This window comes from Perissodus microlepis, chromosome 16 (genome assembly GCF_051167445.1).
Source record: "Perissodus microlepis isolate ML-2025 ecotype Zambia chromosome 16, ASM5116744v1, whole genome shotgun sequence".
NCBI classification, from domain to species: Eukaryota; Metazoa; Chordata; class Actinopteri; order Cichliformes; family Cichlidae; genus Perissodus; species Perissodus microlepis.
In genome coordinates this window covers 31962300-31986719 of record NC_140476.1, presented here as the reverse complement: position 1 = coordinate 31986719, position 24420 = coordinate 31962300, and the positions used below count along the sequence as shown (strand labels likewise).

General features: G+C 41.3%; 1 protein-coding gene across 3 annotated transcripts in view; it reads right to left on the bottom strand.

The window, feature by feature from the left end:
• Positions 1–23848, bottom strand: part of slc37a1 (solute carrier family 37 member 1) — a 24899-nt gene extending 1051 nt beyond the window's left edge. Inside the window, exons 1-21 of one of the 3 annotated variants that reach the window (XM_084908520.1) lie at positions 23687–23842; positions 21206–21455; positions 17299–17380; positions 15978–16098; positions 15688–15766; positions 15035–15170; positions 14349–14425; positions 13536–13702; positions 13236–13288; positions 12980–13054; positions 12489–12527; positions 11478–11600; positions 11009–11099; positions 9519–9581; positions 9002–9087; positions 8133–8181; positions 4780–4853; positions 4572–4650; positions 4079–4176; positions 3603–3667; positions 1–699 (exon numbers count right to left, since the gene is read on the bottom strand). The exon at positions 1–699 is cut by the window's left edge and continues 1051 nt beyond it. In XM_084908520.1, coding sequence (XP_084764646.1) covers positions 684–699; positions 3603–3667; positions 4079–4176; positions 4572–4650; positions 4780–4853; positions 8133–8181; positions 9002–9087; positions 9519–9581; positions 11009–11099; positions 11478–11600; positions 12489–12527; positions 12980–13054; positions 13236–13288; positions 13536–13702; positions 14349–14425; positions 15035–15170; positions 15688–15766; positions 15978–16098; positions 17299–17380; positions 21206–21261 — 1629 coding nt within the window. In that variant the 5' untranslated portion in view covers positions 21262–21455; positions 23687–23842 and the 3' untranslated portion in view covers positions 1–683. Of the gene's footprint in view, positions 700–3602; positions 3668–4078; positions 4177–4571; positions 4651–4779; positions 4854–5149; positions 5841–8132; positions 8182–9001; positions 9088–9518; positions 9582–11008; positions 11100–11477; positions 11601–12488; positions 12528–12979; positions 13055–13235; positions 13289–13535; positions 13703–14348; positions 14426–15034; positions 15171–15687; positions 15767–15977; positions 16099–17298; positions 17381–21205; positions 21456–23686 lie in introns of those variants that run through there. The other 2 variants (XM_084908521.1, XM_084908522.1) reach the window with 2 other exon arrangements.
• Positions 23849–24420: the final 572 nt, after the last annotated feature.

Below are 24420 nucleotides of genomic sequence, written 5' to 3'. Positions count from 1 at the left end.
TTTCCAGTTTTAGTGGTTCTAATTGGCAGAACTACAATCGTTAAAGTGCTATTTATCATGAAGTCCTGGGCGAGTACAGTGTTACCTGAGACTCTATCATGTATGTTTTCTGTATATTTGCTACAGAACTACACAGGAAGTAAAGTGTAAAAACTGCATGCTTGCTGTTTTTGTAGCAGGTCTGGTGTTATTTTAGTCCCGGCAACGACCCCAGCTTTGATGAAGCTCTTCGTAATTCTGTGATTGATAGCTTTAAAAAACAACTATCAAAGCTAGGTACCACTGTAAAAGGCACAAAATTACAAATAGCCCCTTAAATTAACTGGACAGGTAAGGTTGAAAAAGTTCCAACATACAAGTGAGCAGCAAGACATACCAGTCATCAAGTTCAAACTGAATTCAAGGGCTAAGAGGGACATTGGGAAGTTATGCAAGTACAGTAAGTGCACATGAGACTTTTAAACTGTGTGCCGCGCTGCTTGCTCAGCGCAGCAGCTGCAGCTTCAGTCATAGCTCTTCATCAGTAAAGCACTGCAGCATGATTGTAGGCGCACACAAGCATACACGCTGGTTTATTAACAATCAGTTTCATCTGTCAGGACAGTCCAGTCACAATCCATATCAACCTTAAGTGGTTTCATTGCACTCTGCGTGTATGTGTGTACGCAGTGCAATCAAAGTGCTCAGTGTTCCTTCAACCTGTGAATAAGAGACAAACATTAACGCTGTGTTGATAAGTTGAGTCATTAAGCTTTACAGTCAACACCACGAGGGAACATTACAGTTGGTTTGTTTTTAGGAAATAAATCAATCTGCACATGTTATGTTCACATTCAGCCCCGAGATAGAACACATAGTCGATCACTGACTGTAGTCGTACAAGGACAAGAATATTCCAGTCATGAACCAAGTTTGGACTGGTTTTTAAGAAACTCAAGTATAAGCTCAACCAAACACACACACAAAAAATAAGAAAAATAAAGAGAATAAGATCTTTAATGTGTAACATGTCTGGTGCTGGTCTTCCATAATCTTACAAGACCATAGAAGAATTTGGCACAGAGACATCAGCAACATAATTTTAAATTATGTCTGAGTTATTTCAGATGTGCAGTTCTTGTGTAAACCTCCTGAACTACAGCCAGCCCAAACCAACCAAACACACAGAGTTTTAAATCTTTTGAAAGCCTGACACTTAGCTTGGGCATCTTAGCCAGAAAATTCAAAAAAGAGTTTTATTTGCTGTAATCCATCGTCCACCTGGTTCTTACTCAGAGTTTCAAATAATTTTAAAATGATTATTGTGGGTGACTCTAACATGCATGTAGATAATGAAAACGACAGCTGAAACGCATCATTTTATCTGTTATTAGACTGAACTCAATCTCATCCCAGCAAACTTTGTGAAACCCAACATCTGCGTCATTCTCAAAACTTTTGGCCACAACTGTATATTCGGCATGTCTAACTGAAGACATGCCTGCCATTTTCATTCTCCACTCAACAGGTAAAGGTGAGGTTTTCCCTGAGGTACGATTCTGCTGTTGTCTGACCAGCACATGGATGGCTCCAAAGATTGTTTTGTGCCTCTCCATTTCCCGGATTCTGTTGATACCTGCCTGGTACCCATGATCAGCTGTAATGAACTCTCCGGCCCTGCCGGCTATGCTCTGGCTAAACCTGCACGAGAATATCTCTGAAACCTGAGATTGCTGCACCGGGTTTCTCAGCTTTCCGAAGCCAAAGCTCCAGCTCCTGCCTAGATCCTGCCTAGATCACCAGATCACTAGTAAGGAAAACTTTTATTATTCTGGACTTTTTCAGTTCCCATGATCTCGATGTTTTGTGTGTGACTGAAACATGCCCCCCCACCAATAAGAACTTCATAAAGAACTTTCTGTGCCTCACTGACTTTTTAAATCTGGTACACTCTGTACCGGCTCTACACATGAGCATGGATATGTTGTTCACAGGCAGGCCTGTTGGTTTTACACATGCTGCAGTTACATGTTGTGCTCCTGTTTGGCCTTCAGGTTATTATCTCCCTTTTTTGTTTTCTGCTGTTTTCAATCAGCTCTGTGGCCGTTCTGACTGAAAGGAGTTTAGTTCCTGGTTTTATTCTTGCTGTCAAACCATCGTGGACTCTGCGGCTCCATTTAAAAACCAGACAGCCTAAAGCTAAACCTGAGCCTTGGTTTAATGACTCATGCTGTCAGGAGGAAATGTCGCAGAGCACAGCGCAGATAGGAACGATTAAACTACAGGTGTCGTTTTACATTTTAAAAGACTGCCGGTGTCATTACTGCAACGCTATCAAAAAGCCAAAAAAGAAATATTTTGCAAATATCATTTCCTCCAAAGGCCATAACTCACATGTGTCATTTAATACTACTGACTCTGTCCTTAATGCTCCACAGAATGTCTGTTTAAGCTTCTCCTGATATATGCAATAATTTCCTGAGCGTTTTTATTAAAAGGCTGCCACTACCAGGGCTCTTATCACAGCTCTCCTGACCCCTCTGTGCTGCTGTCTTTACTCAGGTTGAGTCTGTGACTTTGTCCCTCTTAGAGGATGTGGTTTCCCATTTCAAGCCCTCATATTCCCCTCATCCCTGATTTTTTTAAAAAGAAATTCAGCCTAGTATAAGGCAGTCTGTTCTTGCCATTATAAACATCAGTCTGTCCTCTGCTGTAGTTCCTGCAAATTTTAAACATACAGTAATACAGTGACTGCCTAAGAACCTGGACATATAAGCTCTTGAATATTCAGGCCCAGACTTATCTTAAAGACCTCATACGACCGTATCACCCCAATAGGTCACTTCACTCTCAGACTGCAGGCTTACTTGGGGTTCCCAGGAAATTTAAAAGTAGAACTGGATGCAGAGCCTTCGGCTTTCAAACCCCTCTCCTCACTACTTTTAAGATTAAGCTTAAAAATTCCCTTTTTGATAAAGCATATAGTTTGGGCTGGATCAGGTGACCCCGATCACTCCTGTAGCAACACTGGAATGGACCTAGTCTGGTAGGGCTTCCCATGATGCACTGGTGTCCCACGTTGCATTTAATCCTTAGTTATTCTTAATCTGCGGCTCTCTTTCGTTGTTAAAACAGAGTTTTACATCTGATTGTTGTAGACATTTTACATTCATTACCATCTGTCATCTTTGCCCACTGATACTACATTAGCTACAATGAGTGGAATGAAGCTCCATGATGGCTTTGACTACCAACACAATCAGAAGCATTGTTTTGTCCATATGAGCGATTCTGATTGTAAACTAAAAAAAGATTAAAGTGATCGTAGATTAAGCCTATTTATTTTTGGGGGCAAAGCCAGTGTTCACACTCGTGTAATCCATATGAGTAGAATTCAACTTTATTATCTGCATGTTTGAAAGTTCTGCATTTCTTTTGATAATATAAACATTGAAGTACTTCTCAGTGTATTATAACTGTTTTGTTATAAAAACAAAAACAAAAAAACCAGCAGCCCAACATTTGAACATCAAATTAATGCAGATACACAAGAATTACAGTACAGCACCAAAAGCAGCAGTCAGGCTGAGTATAATCATGATCGAGATAACAGGAGGACTTACTCTACAGTGGAGATAGGATGGGATTTAGATGAGGCCAGCTCCTTTGTCACGAGCCGTAGCAACAGCTGCAAGGTTACACATTAGTATGAGCATCTGTTTTTCTATAGCAAGCAAGACCACTCGTCATTCAGTTCATTTTATTCATCAGAAACAAGGGTAAAAACACAACATTGTCTTATTTTTCTCGTCTCTAGCTCCTGAGCTAAATATCTGACTTTTCAGTGCTTCACCAGCTGGTCTCTGCATCTGTCTGCTCTTTGCTGCTGAGCAGGTAGTGACTGATGAATTTTCTGAAAACAGCTGCTTGTTGTTACAAAAAACCTTCACAGCAGCAGTGACTGAACCAAAGAGCTGGAAAACTATCAGTGTGTTCAAAGAGGCCAGTATTCTGTGCTAATGTGCACATAGGTGCCAATTTTCTGCTTTCGTTTTGTCATTTTGTAATCTTCTTATATGATGCAAGTTAAAGGCCTTACCAACAGAGCAAGAAAGTCAGCAGTCATCAGCATGTAGAAGACCTGATCCCAGCCGCCTGCAGACAGCAGTCCAGCTAACAGCGGGCCGAGTGCTGCGCCTGACATCACAAACATGAACAAGATTATTCGTGTACATGAATCCTCTCTTCACATTTCTACATGGGACGATTATAAATGAGTAAAAATAACACAAGGCATGCTAACATAATCATCATTAAATGGTAACTAAACTGATATTTGTATCGTTTATTATCATCAAATCCAACAAAGCCAGAGCTTCGTTGTTTAGCCTGAGCCAATGAGATGCCCTCATTACTCTGAACACGCAGATTGTACACAAATTTAAAATCAATTCTTGGCTGAGGATTCATGCACTTGTTAAATGTAATTATTAACAATTATTACTATCATACATATCACTAATAGGACCCTAATAAGACCCCTCATTCTCATCCAAACAAGCCGTAAACATAAGCTGAGCAGCAGTACTGACCTACAGATCCTGTGCCATCAATGATGGCTGTGACTGTAGACAGTGCTCTGGCGTTGCCTTTCAGGCTCTTGTGGGTGCCCTACAGCCAAATAGAAAAAAGGGGGGCAGAGAAAAGACGACAAGGGGAGAAAGGTGATTTTAAAATGAAATAAATGATGATTTACAAACACAATCACACTCGAATTACAGTAGTGTTAAACATCCTTACCAAATCAGCAGACACTGCAGTTGTGATGAGCGCATACGGTCCATTCACTAGACCTCCGCACACTAACAGCATCCCTGAAGCACACAGATTAAGGAAGTTTTATCCTGGTTGTAAGGAATGGAAATTCTGCAGCCACTGAAATCTTACTGCTGGAAACAAATGCATGCAGGCTGAGGTGTTTGTGTCCTCCACAAACCTGCCGGTAGTGTCTTACTAGCATGTGCACTTCTCTTCATTAGAATGTGTGTTCATGTAATTGCAGTAAATGTGAGCTGATATTGCTCTGAAGGCACTACATTGTATCCCATAATGCCAACTTCCCTTGACCATCAGCAGCTCAGAGGGAATAACCAAGAGTCGTCATTCATGCCACAGTAAACAAGTCACTTGTGTTTATTTAGATTTGATTGGACATTCAATCGCTGACTGATAACCTACTGTAATAAATGCAACCAGCTCATGTGACTAAATTTGTACGGACCTCAGCACCTGGAGACAAAGGGGGAGATAACTCTAGTGCTGATATGAATTTATTTATTGTCCGTCTCGTGAATCAAAGTGGGTGCTGGTTCCACAGAAGGAGGCCAGAAAGCTGCAGGCTCTGCCTCCCATTCTACTGTTAAGTAACCTGGGAACCAGGAGTAAGCCTGCAGTATGAGAGGAATTTGATTGGCTTCTGTTTGAACAAACGACACATGACAGGTCTGGACTGCAGGGCGCTTTTGAACCTTTTACTGCAGAGCCATACTACTGAAGCATATGCTAACATGCCTTTATCCTTTCATTTACATGTATTACAGTTCAATTCAATTCAATTCAATTCAATTCAATTTTATTTATATAGCGCCAAATCACAACAAAAGTCGCCTCAAGGCGCTTCATAGATACAGAGAAAAACCCAACAATCATATGACCCCCTATGAGCAAGCACTTAGGCGACAGTGGGAAGGAAAAACTCCCTTTTAACAGGAAGAAACCTCCGGCAGAACCAGGCTCAGGGAGGGGCGGCCATCTGCTGCGACCGGTTGGGGTGAGAGAAGGAAGACAGGATAAAAGACATGCTGTGGAAGAGAGACAGAGGTTAATAACAGATATGATTCAATGCAGAGAGGTCTATTAACACATAGTGAGTGAGAAAGGTGACTGGAAAGGAAAAACTCAGTGCATCATGGGAATCCCCCGGCAGCCTACGTCTATTGCAGCATAACTAAGGGAGGATTCAGGGTCACCTGGTCCAGCCCTAACTATATGCTTTAGCAAAAAGGAAAGTTTTAAGCCTAATCTTAAAAGTAGAGATAGTTTCTGTCTCCCGAATCCAAACTGGAAGCTGGTTCCACAGAAGAGGGGCCTGAAAACTGAAGGCTCTGCCTCCCATTCTACTTTTAAATACTCTAGGAACAACAAGTAGGCCTGCAGAGCGAGAGCGAAGTGCTCTAATAGGGTGATATGGTACTACAAGGTCATTAAGATAAGATGGGGCCTGATTATTTAAGACCTTGTATGTGAGGAGCAGGATTTTGAATTCAATTCTGGATTTAACAGGAAGCCAATGAAGGGAAGCCAAAACAGGAGAAATATGCTCTCTCCTTCTAGTCCCTGTCAGGACTCTTGCTGCAGCATTTTGGATTAGCTGAAGGCTTTTCAGGGAGTTTTTAGGACTTCCTGATAATAATGAATTACAGTCGTCCAGCCTGGAAGTAATAAATGCATGAACTAGTTTTTCAGCGTCACTCTGAGACAGGATATTTCTAATTTTAGAGATGTTGCGCAAATGGAAGAAAGCAGTCTTACATATTTGTTTAATATGTGCGTTGAAGGACATGTCCTGGTCAAAAATGACTCCAAGGTTCCTCACAGCGTTACTGGAGGCCAAGGTAATGCCATCCAGAGTAAGAATCTGGTTAGATACCATATTTCTAAGATTTTCAGGGCCGAGTATTAAGAAGCAGAAAGTTAGCAGCCATCCAGGTCTTTATGTCTTTAAGACATTCCTGCAGTTTAACTATTTGGTGTGTGTTATCTGGCTTCATGGACAGATAGAGCTGGGTGTCATCTGCATAGCAGTGTAAATGTATGCTATGTCTTCTAATGATGCTGCCTAAGGGAAGCATGTATAATGTAAACAGAATTGGTCCTAGCACTGAACCCTGTGGAACTCCATAATTAACCTCAGTGTGTGAAGAGGACTCTCCATTTACATGCACAAATTGGAGTCTATTAGATAGATATGATACAAACCACTGCAGTGCAGTACCTGTAATACCTACAGCATGTTCTAATCGCTCTAATAGGATATTATGGTCGACAGTATCGAACGCTGCACTGAGGTCTAGCAGGACAAGCACAGAGATGAGTCCACTGTCAGAAGCCATAAGAAGATCATTTGTAACCTTCACTAAAGCTGTTTCTGTGCTGTGATGAGCTCTGAAACCTGACTGAAACTCTTCAAATAAACCATTCCTCTGCAGATGATCTGTTAGCTGTTTGACAACTACTCTTTCAAGGATGTTTGATATGAAAGGAAGGTTGGAGATTGGCCTATAATTAGCTAAGACTGCTGGGTCTAGAGATGCTTTTTGAGTAAAGGTTTAACCACAGCCAGCTTGAAGGCCTGTGGTACATAGCCGATTATTAGAGATAGGTTGATCATATTTAAGATCGAAGAATTAATTAATGGCAGGACTTCTTTGAGCAGTTTTGTAGGAATGGGGTCTAAAAGACACGTTGATGGTTTGGAGGAAGTAATTATTGAAGTTAACTCAGAAAGATCAATTGGAGAAAAAGAGTCTAACTTAACATCAATGGTACTAAGAGTAGCTGTAGATAATATTACATCTGTGGGATGATTACTGGTAATTTTTTCTCTAATGATAAAAATTTTATTTGTGAAGAAGTTCATGAAGTCATTACTAGTTAACGTTAAAGGGATGGTTGGCTCAACAGAGCTCTGACTGTTTGTCAGCCTGGCTACAGAGCTGAAGAGAAACCTGGGGTTGTTCTTATTTTCTTCAATCAGTGATGAATAGTAAGATGTTCTGGCTTTGCGGAGGGCTTTCTTATAAAGCAGCAAACTATTTCTCCAGGCTAAATGATGATCCTCTAAATTTGTGACACACCATTTCCTCTCCAGATTACGAGTCATCTGCTTTAGGGTACGTGTTTGAGAATTATACCACGGAGTCAGGTACTTCTGATTAGAGACCTTAGTTTTCACTGGAGCTACAGTATCCAGAGTCGTACGTAGTGAGGAGGTGAAATTATTAACAAGATAATCGACCTCTGTTGGGGTTAAGGAACAGAAAACTGTTCCAGACCTACTGATTAACTATCATTCAGTGCTAGCTGGTTCTTACCAATCATTGGCCCCAAACCAAACTCACTGATCATGGAGAAGCCGTACAGCTGCAGGAAAAGAATAAAACAGGACAGTTAACACTCACATGTCTAATATCACCTCGTACTCTTACATGTAAGCCTTTTACTATAAAAAATAGCATGAAATGTGTTGTAATCTTTGCTCCTCAGCAATTATACTCACTGGACACTTTATAGGGGACACTTGTTCAACAAGTTGTTAACACAAATACACAGCCAATCACATGGCAGTAACTCAATTTAGGGATGTAGACAAGGTCAAGATGCTGATGTTTAAACTGAGCATCAGAAAGGGAAAAGAGGTGATATAAGTGTCTGTGAACGTGGCGTGGTTGTTGGCTGGTTGGCGCTGATGATGGCTGATGTCAGATGGGGGTCACTCCTCTCAGCAGTAAACTGAGGCTACATTTACTGTCCAAAATTTGGACAACAAAAAACTGCACAGATTTGGTATTTTGAGACAGTTTCTGTCTGCTAGTTTTTTCACATGTGAAGTGAGTTCACTGTGCTCAAAGGGTCTCTGCAGTCACCAGATCTCCATCTGACAGTGTGCCTTCAGGATGTACTGGAACAGAAAATATACTTTCTAGACAATCAGCCAACAACTGAAGAATGTTTTGAGCACCTATTGATCTATGAAATGAAGAATCGCGGTAGTTCTGAAGGCAAAACGGAGCCAACCTGCACCACCTAATGAAGTGACTGTGTCAAGTGCTGCACAGCAGGGGGAGCCAAAAACCTGGTCTAATCTCCCCTGTGCAGGCTTCATAATCAAAGAGTGTTCTCACAGTCTTGCAGCACACAGTGGACGATGTTTCCTGACTGTTGCAGTACAGTGAAGACTTACTGTAGGAGCAGCTAGCAGTAACATGACTGCACAGGTGGTGGCTCGCTTCCCCAATTTATCAGAGATCACGCCTGCTAAGACGCCCCCTATACGACAGAAAGACACATTCAGTCGTTAATCATCATAATACTTCATGGTAATCATATTGTACATTGCTTCATAAACCCTGACAGCTGGTCTCTATCACAGACCTAAAACCACAGACATGCAAAACATGCACGAAGCTTCCAGGTCTGAAAAGTGAAGCTGAATAGATTTTAAACCTGCATTCTGTCTGAAGGCCAGCAGGGAGAGACTCTTTCTGTGTATGCACACTGTGCATGCCTATGGGAAAATGTCCCTCTGTTCTTTTGCTCTGTAAACTACATGGCTTCATTTTCTAGATCACAAATCTGAATATAATATTAAAAACAAACACAGTCTCTAACTTTGGGACATCAATTTTGTCCCCAAGCATTGCCAAACAGTGAGGCTGAAGGTCCACTGGGACAGACGAGCACACACAAACAGCACATACCCACAATTCCTCCCACATCAAACAGTGTGGACAGATCTCCAGCCTTTTTGGCATCCAGGTGAGCTGAAACACACAAACACAGAGTCTATTATGTCAGTTCTCCTTCTTCAGCAGTCTGCTGACAGTCTGACACACGAGTGGACTGCTCACTGTAGAATATCCTGACGACAAAACATCTGCTCCGTGATCTGTGAGAAGCCTGTCCAACTCTGCCACACTCTGTATCAGCCTCTTTCAGTTTAACATACTGGTTTTATATCTACATAACCCAGTTACTACATTACAAACAGACAATAGAAAATTCTTTAACTGTGTTATATTACATGCTGACAATGTTTCTGTGGATTAATTACAAATGAAACCAGAAGGTCACAGTAACTCATGAAGCTCAAGGTCCACCACAGTTTACATGTTTAAGGACTGAAAGAACGTTTTGTTGTCACTGCTGGCTGTACTGCACAAACAATGAGAAGTCGAGGAGGCTTGCATTCATATTCAGAACAACTTAATCTTGTTTCACTGACCAACACTCTGGGACAAGTCTTAACAGCTGTGGAGGGTTTTAATGCCTTGCCCATTCATAAGCTCATTGGTCGTTGAGTAACAAAAACAAGTTTCATGCAGCACCCAAAGAAACCAATATGAATCCATCTTCACACAGTCCTATAGATTTCTCTTTTTCCAGTGTGAACTGGCCTTTGTTGACCAAACCAGGCTCATGAAAACTGTTCAGTTTATGTAAGGACCTGGCTGACTGTCTGCTCTCACACCTACAGGACATTATCAGTATTACCTATTGTTTTTAACAACACATCTAGTATGTATTAAATTGCAGCACAGTAGCCAAACTTTGAACTTATGGTAATGTGTGTGTGTGTGTGTGTGTGTGTGTGTGTGTGTGTGTGTGTGTGTGTGTGTGTGTGTGTGTGTGTGTGTGTGGGTGAGCAGACTCCTCCCTTACAGTCATTCTGTTGCAGCTGTGTGTGTCCTGTGCAATATGCTGGCAGATGTGCAATTATCATCCTACCCAACAGTTTCACCATCCTTAATGACTAGAGCTCCTTCACCCTTACTTATTAAATGATGCCTTATCTACGCCCTCACAATGTTCTTGTAACTTATACATTGTGTAAATAGTGTTTTTTTTTATATTGTTGTTTTTAAACTTGTCACTTTCTTGCACCTTTGTGGTCTTGTTAGCTAATTTCACTGTACAATGACAATAAATGAAGTTCAAATGTTTCTATTGACTGATGTCATGTTTTTTGACAGGATAAATACTGCTGTAAACACTACTCCAGTCTCTCAGTTGGCCAATATTTTTGCAGATTTTTTTTTTGCCAATTTACCCATAATTCAGTGTCCTGCTTCAGATAGCCAACGTATAAATTTAGACATATTGGACGTCTGTCAATGTAATCTGTTTTTTTAATCCACAGTCAAAATCTATGCATGAAGTCGTGCCTGACGGGTTTCTATGTGCTCCTCACCTGCTTTGGTGATGTAGAGCGGCAGCCAGAAGAGGAAAGTATAGCTGACCAGCTTAGCAAACAGCAGACACAGAGAGAACTCCACCACTCCCTGCAGACAAACAAACGCACACAGTAATCAGACTTACTTCATAAGTTACGTTAGATCTGCCTCAGCTTGCAACTCAGATAACTGCAAGCTAATCACTCCAAAAGCTGTCCAAATATAAGCCTTTCAGTGTTGTTTCTTTCTCACTTTGAGAGAAAAGATCTAAAAACCAGAGCAACTAAACAAGATGATTCTTCTGAATTGATTTTCTATCTTAAAGCACTTACACAACAATCTTACACATCCTGCTCTTACTTAGAGCATCACTCTTAAAACAACATCAAAAGACTTTTGCCTGATAGGAGACTTGGTCAGACTTTGTTGCAGTGAAAGCATCAGAGTGACGCAGGTGATGGACACAGGTTTGCATGTTTGACTTACGGGTATCCGTAGCGCTCCCATGAAGCTGATGGCAGACGGCTCCGACTCACTCTTCACCACCACAACCGGCTGCATGGGGATGCGCTCGCTCTCTCTAGGCAACAGGAGCTCTGTGTCGTAGCTCTGAGGGAGAGAGCAGAGCAAAGATCTGTACCCATACCCAGACCACCGGACAGCTGAAGAACAAAGGGGACCCCGAGGGGTCAGCACTGACAGTACTTAGACTTCCATTTATTTATTTATTTTTGTAATTTTATTTATGAAACAAAAGTGCAAAGAGTGAACTTAGTCAACCTGCAATTTAAGACCAATTATTGAAAGATTCTCCTTTCTAATTAAATAACCAAGGAATATTTCTCCCCTTCAGATGGTACAGACCAACACACGTTGTGTCACCGTGTATGTGAAGTATAACTGTACGATTATGTCAGCAGTTTGGTGTTATACTGTAGATGAGCAGGGTTTGCCAGCAGTGCATTCATGCAAAGGACCTAAGGATAAAACTCCCACTGATAAGTTTTGAAAGAACAGGAGCTGGAAAACCTCGCCCACCTACCTTCCAAACAAGGAGAAAAAAAGGAGAAAAATAAAACCCTGCGGCTGAATCCGAATGTCCTGATTTTTCTCATATTTGCAGACTTGCTTTCTAAAACTAAGTCTGTGCAGACACACTGTGCTCTGCAGGGTAGGACTCGCTTTGATGACACTGTACAGATGTGGATAAGTACTATATTTAAATTCAAACATCTCCTTACATTAATACTAAAAAAAATCATGGTCATCAGTCAGAGCTCCTTGTTGCAGTCAGGGTGTGCTTGACTGCAACCCCCCATCACCTTTAATGCTGACCCTTTCTGCCTCCTTAGTAGAGTGGTTAAAACACGAGTTCACCCTGAGTATTCTTCAGCGCTCCAGTCATTCCTCATGTCCAGACATTTGGATTCAGCCTAGCAGTGATTTCACCCAGCATCCAAAGCTCTGACCACCAGCAGAGATCTCTGAAGAACTGACCTTCCTGTTTTGAATACTATCCTTGTAATAATAGCAGACCTGAATGGATTACAGTGACATAACAGAACATGTTTCTGTGGTGCTGCATGACAATCGGTCTTATTAGATGCACACATGAAATTCATTTCTTGCTTCCAAAATGTGGCCTGTACAGTTTATTGTTCCACAGTCTAAAATGTGCCACTTAGAAACTTTTCACTGACAAAGTATTAAAGTTTTATTTGAACATGGACAGAAGGCTGATTTTGTTCTAGAGTAAAGCAAAAAGATTACAAGCTTATAATCTTGTAATCTTCTAGTCTGATCGATGATAGATGTTTGGAAATACAGTACATGCACTCCACACACACAACATACTTGGTGATTAGTTCAGTGGTGCGTGCGTAGGATTGGTTATCCATCATGACCATGTGATGTGTGATGGAATAAGGCGTGGCCTTACAGTAAGTACAGTAAATAATCTCAGTTTTAAGTTAAACTGTGAGACACACCTGATTTTTGTTGTCCTTGTACTGTAGATACACCTCTGTGTGTCCGTTCACTCCATTCCAACTCTTGCTTGGGACCTAATCAAAGAGAGACATTCACAGCTAAACAGGGCTGCTGACTGATAATTCAAATGCAAATAAAAATAAAATACTTTTTCCTTCATTTCAGTTAATATTACACTGAAATATTATTCATGCTTAATGAACCAAACTAGTGTTCATTATAAGAAATTAAAACAAACAAAAATTGTGTACTTACAGTCTTGCCTAGAGATGAATTTTGTGTATAGATGGTTTTTAGGTCATTAGGATCTGAAGAATGAAAACAGCACCATCAGGTTAATACAACATAATCCATTTACAGCTATAAAGTCCATTCTTCAAAGAGCCAACGCACTGAAAAGACAATCACAGGAAGCAGACTGCCTCAGCTAACTGAATCTAAATGCATTTATTTCATTTGATAGCAAGCATTCTTTGAGCAATGAATGTGTGCGCTTAGAAAAACAAGAAACTCCTTATAACACTCATCAGAAAAACATGATGAAGCTGTACTTACGCTCAATGAGAAAGAGAAAGCAAACCACGCCCATGATGATGATGATGAGCCCTGGTACGATGAAGGACATGCCCCAGTTGGAGGAGACCCAGTAGCCGGCAATCAGAGAGCCCAAGATGTTTCCCACTGAAGTGTGAGAGTTCCACAGCCCCATGATGAGTCCACGCCTGACCCAGAAACAGAGACCTTCGGTTCATACAGTGCTGACGCTGACAGAGACACAGTCTGCTCCACAAGTATTTGGGCAGTTTGGTTTTTTTGATGCATGCTGAACTTTCCAGGTAAGGAAATCCCAGGATATTTGGAAAGAGTTTTACCCTCCGTATGCCCCCACAGTTGAAGCAGTTAAGACATGACTAAAGTAAGGACATGTATTCAAAGATCAATTGCTATTTAACTCCTATCGACAGATATTTCTGCTCTTTTCAGCTGTGCAGACGAGCTGAAATGAGCTTTCTCTGAAGGGTGGCTGGCTTCTCCCTTAGAGACAGGGTGACGAGTGCAGCAGTTCGAGGGGCTCAGAGTAGAGCTGCTCTCCTCCACATGGAAAGTTGAGGTGGTTTGGGCATCTGACTGGGATGCCTTCTGAGTTAGGGGTTCCAGGCATGTCATACTGGGAAGAGGCCTCAGGGTATACCCAGGACATGCTGGAGAGATTATATGTCTTCACTGACATGCTAATGTGAGTTCCCCCGGCTAAGTGGAAGAAAATAGATGGATGGATCTTGTTCGGTCATAAAGTCCAACTTTTTATTTCTTTTGTTCTGCTAACAGCCAGTGTGCATTATACAGCCAGGAATTCTTAGACATTACCTTCCCTTTCCAAACCAGTTGCCGATACAGGTCACTACACTCGGCCAACCAGTGGTCTGAACCAAGCCATTGGCCACCTGCAAAATGACAAGAAGGTGAATCACTGTACAGAACAGTTTGTTGTTATGCATTCCTTACAGGGTCACATGTGCACTTCCTCTGTATAAACATACACAATGGCAAGTTTATTGCTACACAAACCTGTCATTGTGCATTTTCGTGTGCATATCCACTTACACTCCTATGTGTACTGGAGAGTCCTTGTAAAAGTAGGAGTCGTAGTAATGTCTCTGAGCCAAGTCAGTGTCATGTGAGGTTGTACCTCACCGTCCAGCAGCTCAGTAATGCTGCTGACAGTGAGGTCCACATCTGGGATGAGATCCCCAGGATATCACCCACTGCTTCATTAGGAGCAGGCCTTGATGTGGACTAGCCTGCCACATTATTTTTACACTTTTTTCACTTTCACTGTTTCTTTAAATTTATCCCTCTGTAGGTTTATAATTGTCATTTTCATCAAACGAAGTCTTTTAATTCCTATTCATACCCAGTCTATATCAGTACAGACATATCTGATGTTCTTTTTCTTTACTATTGAGCTCTGATGTGTGTTAACGTGTTACTTTAATTTTTTGAGCGGTGTAAATGAACATATCATCCTATGAAATGATCATCCTGCACCTCACCTGGACAAATATATAGAAGCTCAGGTTGTGGATGTTGTAGATGTAGCCAAGCCCAAATAGGCAAGTGAACACACCGCTGGCCAGCATGCCCACTGTGAGGTACAGACGAATGGGCAGGCGCTCCCCGATAATGCCGCTAGATGGATGCACAGTGATAACATCATATTAACCATCACACATTTCAGCACATAAAGTAGTTTAAATATTTGAGAGTTACTGAGAAAAAAAAGTTCTGTTGTGGTTTTTGGGGTTGGATAAAGAGGATAAATACACTGGATCAACAATTATCATTTTATTCTGGCAACTTGCTAAATTAGTGGTCATAACACACACACACACACACTCCAGCGGTATATGTCAAGGGGCTGCGGAAGGACAGAATGGACGTTGGAAAAATGGAAAACATGCTGGACTTCAGTGAAACCACAGCACATATAATGATGGAGGAATATGTAGGAATTATTGACACAAACAGACCAGAGAATTTTTAATAATCCGACGAATAACGGTGGGTGACAGATGGTTAGTATTGCTGCCTCATAGCAAGAAGGTGCCTTATTCAAATCCACTGGCCAGCTGCGGCCTTCTCTCTTCATCACCAGTTCACATTTACTGTGTAAAATCATTTCCTCCTCCACACCTTGCCATCTTACCTCAAGTACATTCCAATTGCGTAAGCACACAGAAAGGAGTAGTCCATGGCTCCCAGCAGCTGTTTGTAATTGCTTTTATCTGTAAATATGGGGAACAGGTGTTTAATTCAGGACAGCACATCAGGTTTTGTTTATCTGCGAGGTTTTTACTAATTGCTCGACACATTCATCTATGTTTTGGATGCATGAGTATTAAGAAACCTGCTGATGATGATGCTGTGGCCTTTAGTGTAAACTTGTAACATTATAAACATTCTAAAAAGATGAAAACATCTCAAGATAAGACAGACCAAAAGGTTTCCAGCCGCAGTCGACATCTGTGTGGAGAGATAGCAGGGAGGGCTGCTGGCTGCTGCTGGATGCAATGATGGCTGCTTCACTGACAGCTGAGCAGTTCTTATGAAGCTCACTCTGTAAGCACAAAACCATTAAGCCACACAGAAAACACAGGAAGAAGAAACAGGGGTCTTTACTGTGATTGGGTAACTGTTTAAGAGGTGAGAATTTCAAAAACAAAAATGTTAATGAATATCTCAAATCAAGCATCTAACAGTTTCAAGATTCAAAATAAAAAAGTAGCAGCTGAGAGTTTTTCAGTTCTTCTAGACTCAGTCTCCCAGTTAAAAGTCTCCAGTTTTCTGAGGTTCTTGGGCACACGGAGCCTCTTTTGAGGTGTGTTTAGCGTCACTTTCCTGATGTTGAAACCATCCTGCTCACTTCTCTGGCAGTTTGATTGTTTAATTGAATATAGTCTTCCCTGTTCCACTGACATGGTCTTTCCTGCCCTTCACTAAAAGATCTGAAAGATCTTTCTTCTCATGAAGCCTCTTCTCCCTGACTCCATGATGGTCACAGTAGAGAAAGAAATATTTATGCGTTACCATAGCGACCAGAGAGCATTAAGGGGCAGAGAGGAGGATGTTACTCTCAATGTTGTTGGTGCATTTCAGGAGGACGCTGCTAATAAAGTTATTACACAGTGAATTCACGTTTATTATTATATTTACAGAATACCACCGTTTTTGTCTCGGTCGTATCATTTTATTTTGTTGTATTTATCTGTGACACCTTAAAGGCCGGTCCGTGAATATATTGTCTGACATTAAACCGGTCGGTGGTGCCAAGAAGGTTGGGGACCGCTGCTGTAGAGCACACCACTCAGCGTCTACTCAGTCTTTGTCCCACCTCTGCTGATTTTCTGCATTGAGTTCTTTCACAAATTTGTCCCGGGTCCAGACTGCATCCATTCCAGTTCAGTGTTCTTTCTTACTGGGATTACAAATCAAGCTCCTTTGCTACCTCTTTTAGCTTTCTCCTGTTCTATTCTTTGGGGGAGATTTGGACAATGTACACCAGCTGGTCATAACCAGCGATGGCTGTAAACAAGCTGTGATGGAGCACAGACTGGAATGATGAGTTTATTTTGGCCGTGTGTGTATATGTATACGGAGGTCTTGACATATAAATAATTGCTACAAACATCTGAGATTTGCTATTTTTCAAAGTATTCTTTTAATTTTTTGGAGCAGTGTACAAACATCGCACAACAGTGCAGCACCTATTAGTACAATCATTAATGCCATGTACTGTTTCTGGAATACCATATCTTACCTTGACAATACTAATTGGTTTCCTGGACAGGTGGAAACTGGTGTAGAGCAAGAAGGTTAGGATGAAGGTGAGAGCTCTGTACCTGAAGGGAGAGCACACAGGAAGGCAGCTCTGAGAAATGAGGGAGCTCATAACATGGAGATCACAGGTTTTGATCACAGGTTTGAGATGTCCATAATTATGAGTCATCTGCACTACCCCAGATACCGTGGGTTACAAAAAAAGATGTAACTGACACCAAACTCACAACTTTGAATTCCCCCAGGGAAATTATACTTAACAAAAGGATGGTGGGGCTGTGTTCATGTAGCACAGCCCCCTGCTGTGAGAGTAACAGTGTCACAGTGCTTTATTTTGTGCTTAAATGCTTTCTAGCTGTTACCAACAAACTCACACCTTGATGGGGCAATGTGGAGTTCAGTATCTGTCCTGTGTGGTCTGGAGGAGCAGAGTATCAAACCTTTCTTCAGACTGTTGGGGATGAGGGTGGAGAGGTGCAGGTAACTTGGCCAGTGCCATTTCTCTTCTTTGTTTAATAATAGACTGTTTGAAGAACAGGGGTACAGTGCACTTAGAGATGGACAGGCTGAAAAACACCATGTATACAGTAGCTGGCTGGTTGGAGTGAATTTAAAAAATAGACTTAATAAGTGAGCACAATTACAATACAATAAAGAACACGTAATTGTTATAACTTATTATTATTATTATATTAGCTGTTGGATGATATTTGTCAACTTATGTTAAGTAATCATGGAAACGGTAAATCAGGCATCACTGTGTGCAGTGCTTACATTTGTGGTGGAGGAGAGTGAAAGTGCTACTCTAATGGTTATACATGAATCTATTCGGTCACCCAGTCTGGTGACTGGTGACTGTCATTGGTGGCAGTAACAGTATCAGTCATCTAGCATTAGCCTATGGAGTCGACCGCCCAGCCCAAGTTTAAACATTGTTGCAGTTGTTGTATTTTTAGATGTTATTTTACAAAGAAAGTCCACATCTCAAACTGTAAAATGCACAAAGGTTCACTGCAGACATTTTGTGGCCCTACAAGGAAATGTTGCAAACTGATTTGATGCCCCACACCTAGCTGACCAACGCTACAACATATGTAAATAAACAGGCAAAAGTACTGTGAAATATTTAGGCAGATTAAAAATCTCATTTCCAAGCGAGACCTGGCATCAACTGATTAAATGTATCATGTATTACAATAAGCAGGAGGAGCTGTAACAAGAGACTGGAGCCAACAAATTCTATTACATCCTGTAATAGAATCCTGATATCCTGTACCTGGATTGTGTACTTTACTGTTTGCGTTACCTCAGTCATATTTACGCTCGTCTTTGCTCACACACGTCTGACTTGAGTGTAAGGTCATTTCTAAGCAGAGGCTGGCACAAGACAGAAAGTCAAATGCAGTCAAATAAGACGTAAGAGAAGGTGTGGCTGTGCCCAAAATCCACATTTCATTTGACCCGCAGTACAGACTATGGTTGGCTTTACCAGGCTGTGCAGCAGAAACTCAAAATGGGCCGAGAAAAAGTTAGATACACTCGTATCCAGCAGTTGGACAGCATGTGGTTAGTATGTTGCAGCAGTGCATCCTGGGTACAGCAGGATGACCAAATCCATCATCTGACAAAGCAGCTTGAAACCTGACAGATACAAAGTGCTCACAAACCACCAGGTGTGTTAGGCTGCAAATGTCTCACTAAGACATATAAGATGATAACTGTATGAAGAGAAATCTTCAAGGGTAGCATTAGACATTAATGTTCCTGATGTGAATCACAGTGCGTCTGGAAAGTATCCACAGAATCAGAATCATTATTTTCATTGTAGCAACAAAACACTGAACAATGTGCAATATGTGCAGTTCTCTCAGTGCAAACAACCAGAGGAGTCTGCTCAGTGACAGGTTGCTTCTCCCAAAGTTTAGGACCAACAGACCTAACAACTCCTCCAAAATTTGTGCTACATTTAAATGAGATGACTTCTATGTTTAAACCTGATTCATTCTTGAACTAACATAGTGGGCAACAATTTGTCTTTTTTTTCCTTCAAATAATAAAAGCTAGATATATTCAGTGCACAGCAGTCTGAATTACAAGTAGCTCAAGTGAATAACAACCACTTCCACCAACAGTTTCAACCTTGTAGATGAGCAGCTGCTCTGATGATTAATGACCCCTACATTTAACGCATGGAGTGTCACATCATTGCCCCTCTCTGTATCACCAGTGTTACCCTAAATTGGTAATTTATAATAGGTGGCCAGGACCAACGCACTAGCTGTTCACAGAGGAGTGCACAATTATTCTAAGTTATATAAACACACAAGTAAGTAAAAAAACAAAATCCCACTATAACTTTTCAAAGGCTTAGTGAAGACAGTGTAACTAATGAAACCTTTACAAACCCAAACACAGGGTCAAATGTCTTAAACGTGTACCTTATTACTGCATTTGTCATGCAGTAGAAAGAAAACTTCGGATGTTTCAGAAACATTAAATAAGATATGTTTCCTATAAAGTCTGTGTCCTCCTGCTTTTGCTGAAAAATTATTGAACACGTTTGTTAATAAATCAATTGTTAAATCAAAAAATGGGTTTGTTCCTGTTCATTCCAATGTAACTACTAAGATGATATTTGTGGATGCAGGCCAAAGATGAGCCCAAACAACTTAAAGCCTACTTTAAAAAAAATCCTGATCTCTTAAAAAAAGAAAAGAAGAAAAAAAAAAAGAAAAAGGAAAGAAAGAGATCAAAGTTACTGCTGTTCTGCTTATTCAGCATTATGGAAAGAATTTTTAAAAATCTTTTCAACAAAAATATTATAAATAAATCAATCACAACCAAAAATAACAAACATTCCAACATATTTTCAGAAACCTGAAAGTCGAGTCTACACAAAGCATCAGGTATGTGAAACTAGGTGTAAGCACAGGTAAAACTACCTGCCGGGAATTTTTGCTGACGCAGCTCCAACAATGCCACTTGGCCGGCTGCAGCCTCAACGGCCAACTACTACGTCAAAGAGGCAGAAACTCACTGCTCGACCTTGTACGGTAAACTTTACAGGGTGATCAGAAAGATCGGCTTCAACGTATGCAGCGAGTAAAATAAATATTGAATATGTCACCAAATTTCTTAGTAAATATATCTCTAAAGGTGCTATTGACATTAAATTATTACTAAATGTTGGTAACAACCCATCCAATCCACACATGCAAAGAAATCCAACCATAGAAGTCCATAAATTATGTGTAATAATGTAATAATCACGCTTAGTGAAATGCATTTAATACTTCATACAAAAGCCTTTGTTGGTGACGACAACTTCAACACACTTCCTGTGTGAGGAAACTGTCTCATGCGTTGCTATTAGTTTAATTTTAGTCTCATCTGACCACACTATGTTCTCTCAGTAGTTCACAACATGCTTTTTCCTCAGCAGTGCAGTCACGTATGTGAGCTTGCATACAGCCCACGGCAAATGTGACATTACTTATTGTTTTCTTTGAAACAATCATACCTGCTGGTTCTAGATCTTTCTGGAGCTCTCCATTGGTTTTGTCCAGTATGAGATGTTTCTTGTGTGACACCTTAGTAATGAGAGCTCACCAGTTGGGACTGAACCAGTTGTTATTAATTTGCACTAAGTGAGAGGTTAGTTTACTGATAGATTTCAGCTGGTGAAATCTTTCCAGGTCTTTTTGCACCTTTCTTTCTTTATGTGTTTCTGTACCATTTCCCTGTTCCACTTCTCATTATTACATATAATTTATGGCCATCTATGGTTTGATTTCTTTACATCTGAGGACTGGGTGGGTTATTACCAACATCTGGTCAGAATTTAATGTCAATAGCACCTTTAGACAGCCAGTCCAATTTAAACTCACCATTGGTCCCTGTCAAAGGACACCAGCAGGCGGACCCCTGGAGGAACAGGAGCCATGTTTGAACACAGGTATGGACAATCCCACTAACAGGCAGCTAATGAGGGCTCAGCATTCAAATCTCTTCGCGCTGAAGGAAATCATGAAGTACATGCAGACATGGCCCTGCTGTCTCTGTTCAAATCCATCTTCAAAAGAAACTACAGTCAGCTGATCCACAAAGCCATGGAGCTGGTTGGAAGATGTCAGCAGTCTGAAAGGATGAATAGAACAGTGAAGAAGAGATAATGCTAATAATAAATAATAATAATAATAACAAAGATATTAAGAGGGCAAGAAAAATCCTAGTTTACAATATGACATGTTTTTACTGCACAGCTTAATTCAGATGTGGTCCGCAGCTTCATACTACCTCACAAACAAAATCTGAGCTGCTAACGAGTATGAAGTCTCAACTTTGCCTGGGCTAAGATGTGTGAGCCCATTCAGTCCACTGAGTTGGTCAACTTGACTTCAGGAGGACACGTGGGTCATTCCATATCAATTTACCAAATTTCACAAAAATTCCCAGTTTGACCACCTCTGATTTTCCAGAATAAAATTCAAGGGTGATGATACACTTTGTAATAGGAAAACTGGCAAATTGTAGACCTATACCATTATTACTTTGATCATAAAAAAGACTTTTGCGATAGGTCACAGGGCGATTTTCAAGCCTTTTCTGTGGCTGAACATTCAACGATATAATAATACTCTGTACTAGGGCTGGGCAATATTAATGGATCATTATTATATTATTATTATCATCATCCACTTCACATACTCACATAAAAGCTTCTCTAAAAACTATGAACAGACTTTGTAACAGGACACCAGGACAGCCCTGGTAGAGTAAAACACGTGTGCAAGAATGAGTATGACTTATTGCTGGCAATGCAGACCAAGCTCCTGCAATGGTTATACAGGGATCAAATGACTCGTAGTAACAAGCCAGACACCGAGTATCCTGAGGTCAGCAACACCTCGCCCCCATCATACACCGTGCTTTACCTTCCATAGTCACTTGACAGTTTGCTAGAATAGCTTTGTGGCAGGCCGAAATTCTTTTTCCATGGCCTCCCCAAACTCCTTCCACGCCTGAGTTTTTTGCTTCAGGTGTGGAAGTGCAAGTGGAATCCTGGGCTGGATCCCACTTGGCCTGCCAGTATCTGTCAGCTGCTTCCTAAGTCCTACAGGCTGAGAAAGGCCAATAGGACTCCTTCTTCAACTTGACTGCTCCCTTCAAAGATATGTTAGAAATCCTCAAACTAGAGGTTTGACCTCTAGTTCAGGGTTGGTTACCACCATGAGGGTCAACCACCTTGCAGCCGCCTCAGCAAAGGAGTTGCAGAACATGGTCTACAACAAGGTCTTCATGTGCCCAGCCTCCCCCCGGAATGCTGTCGAGGTTCTGCCAGAGGTGGGAGTTGAAGATTTTACAGACTAGGGGCTCTGCCAGGCGTTCCCAGCACACAGGTAAAATTCTTAAAGGAAAGGTGCCTCGAGAATGCCAGGTCCAAAAGGAGATGGCACTTAAGACTCTCAGCCTTACCAGATATGGAAGACGAGAACACGAGAAGTGGTTATTAGAATATTCACTCTCATCATACTGGGATGATTCAGGATACAGTGGATACAGTGCCTCAACTGGGCAAGAAAAACAATGCAGAGAACTGCCATCATCCACCTCTGCATGCAGAATGTATGAGATGAAGCTGATGAAGATGCAAAGGTCTGTAAAGAAGTGAAGAGTCACACTTCAGAGAGACGATTTCCCGAAGCAGAAAGCAAAAAGTGGTCATGTCAGACTACTTTTTTTGAGTGATCGGCAAACCCAGAAAATCGATATTTAAATGGGAGTGCATCTTCACTTACAACAAAGCAATCAATGTATTTCACTGCCGAGATCTCGATTAGTTACTAGCCTTTCATAATCACAGTCACCATAAACACTCACAAATCTCAAGTGACATCAATGTCACATGATATAGCTCACAGGTTTAACAATCTTCTGACATTTTAACATCCAACTATACAGGCACAACTCTCCTAACAGCGCGCTCACCGTTTCTGCTTCCTTGAAAGAAATTAATATAGCCAGAAAGGAGGACGTGCTTCCGGTGCTTTGTATCAAACAACACGTCGGCCCCCGGCGACGCTTACTCGGACACGGATGACGAACAGGCTAGACTGTGAGATTTGGCGATATTTTCCCTTCCTATTTGTAGCTATATCAAAACCGCCCTGTTATCCGTAAACCATTAACAAAGGCAAAAACGAGAGCCTCCAACGTCTCGGAGTAGCACTTTGATCATGTTCCCACAGCAAGGTGAATATAGCCGAGCTTCCGATTCATTTTAAAGACTGCTAGCTAAACCGCTACAACTGTGGCAGCAGCAGACATCCAACTGCAAACAAACACGCCATAGCTGCTCAGGGGCTTACCTCGGAGGGGGAAACTAGCGCTTCACGTTCGTTCCAGGTTTCCCTTCAGTGACATACCCTCCACTTCCTTGTTGTACGAAAGCTGGCGACGACCTGTCACACACTCGCGCGCGCGCTCACAGCTGGGCTTGCCCGGGCTGTCGTTGACGTCATCATCGCTCTCTCGCGCTCGTGTTCAGATGACCCTGTCTAGCTTGCTTCAGGGCTAAAACCAGCTCACGATAATAATAATAACAATAATAATAATCTTGTGGAAAAAAATTATTCAAACTCACATGGGATATTTCATTTTGAGCTTGAGTAAACTCTACAGATGACAGCAGGACCAGGGTTAAAAATCCCTAACACAATATCTAAAACACACACACACAATGATTAAACCTCAAAGTAGCGATTTGAAGCTGAAGCTCCGGCTCACGTGTCAAAAAAATAGACAGCGCCCACTTGACCAATGACGTCCGAAGATTTATTTAGCACGTCACAACTCCAGTACCTGATTCAATGGTTTATAAGGAAGTGAATCGTTGACCGGATTTATGTTATTTTGGGTGGAGAAGGCGATCCAGTGTGCGACATAATGACAGACAGCGAGGGAGGGAGGACGTTCTGCTTCTTCATAAATAAAAATAAGTTCATAGGCCATTCTAAGCCCAGGTCTAAAACCCACATAGTTATAATTATATAAGGTATAGTATATTATATACAGGGTGGAGCATTTATATGGATACACCGTA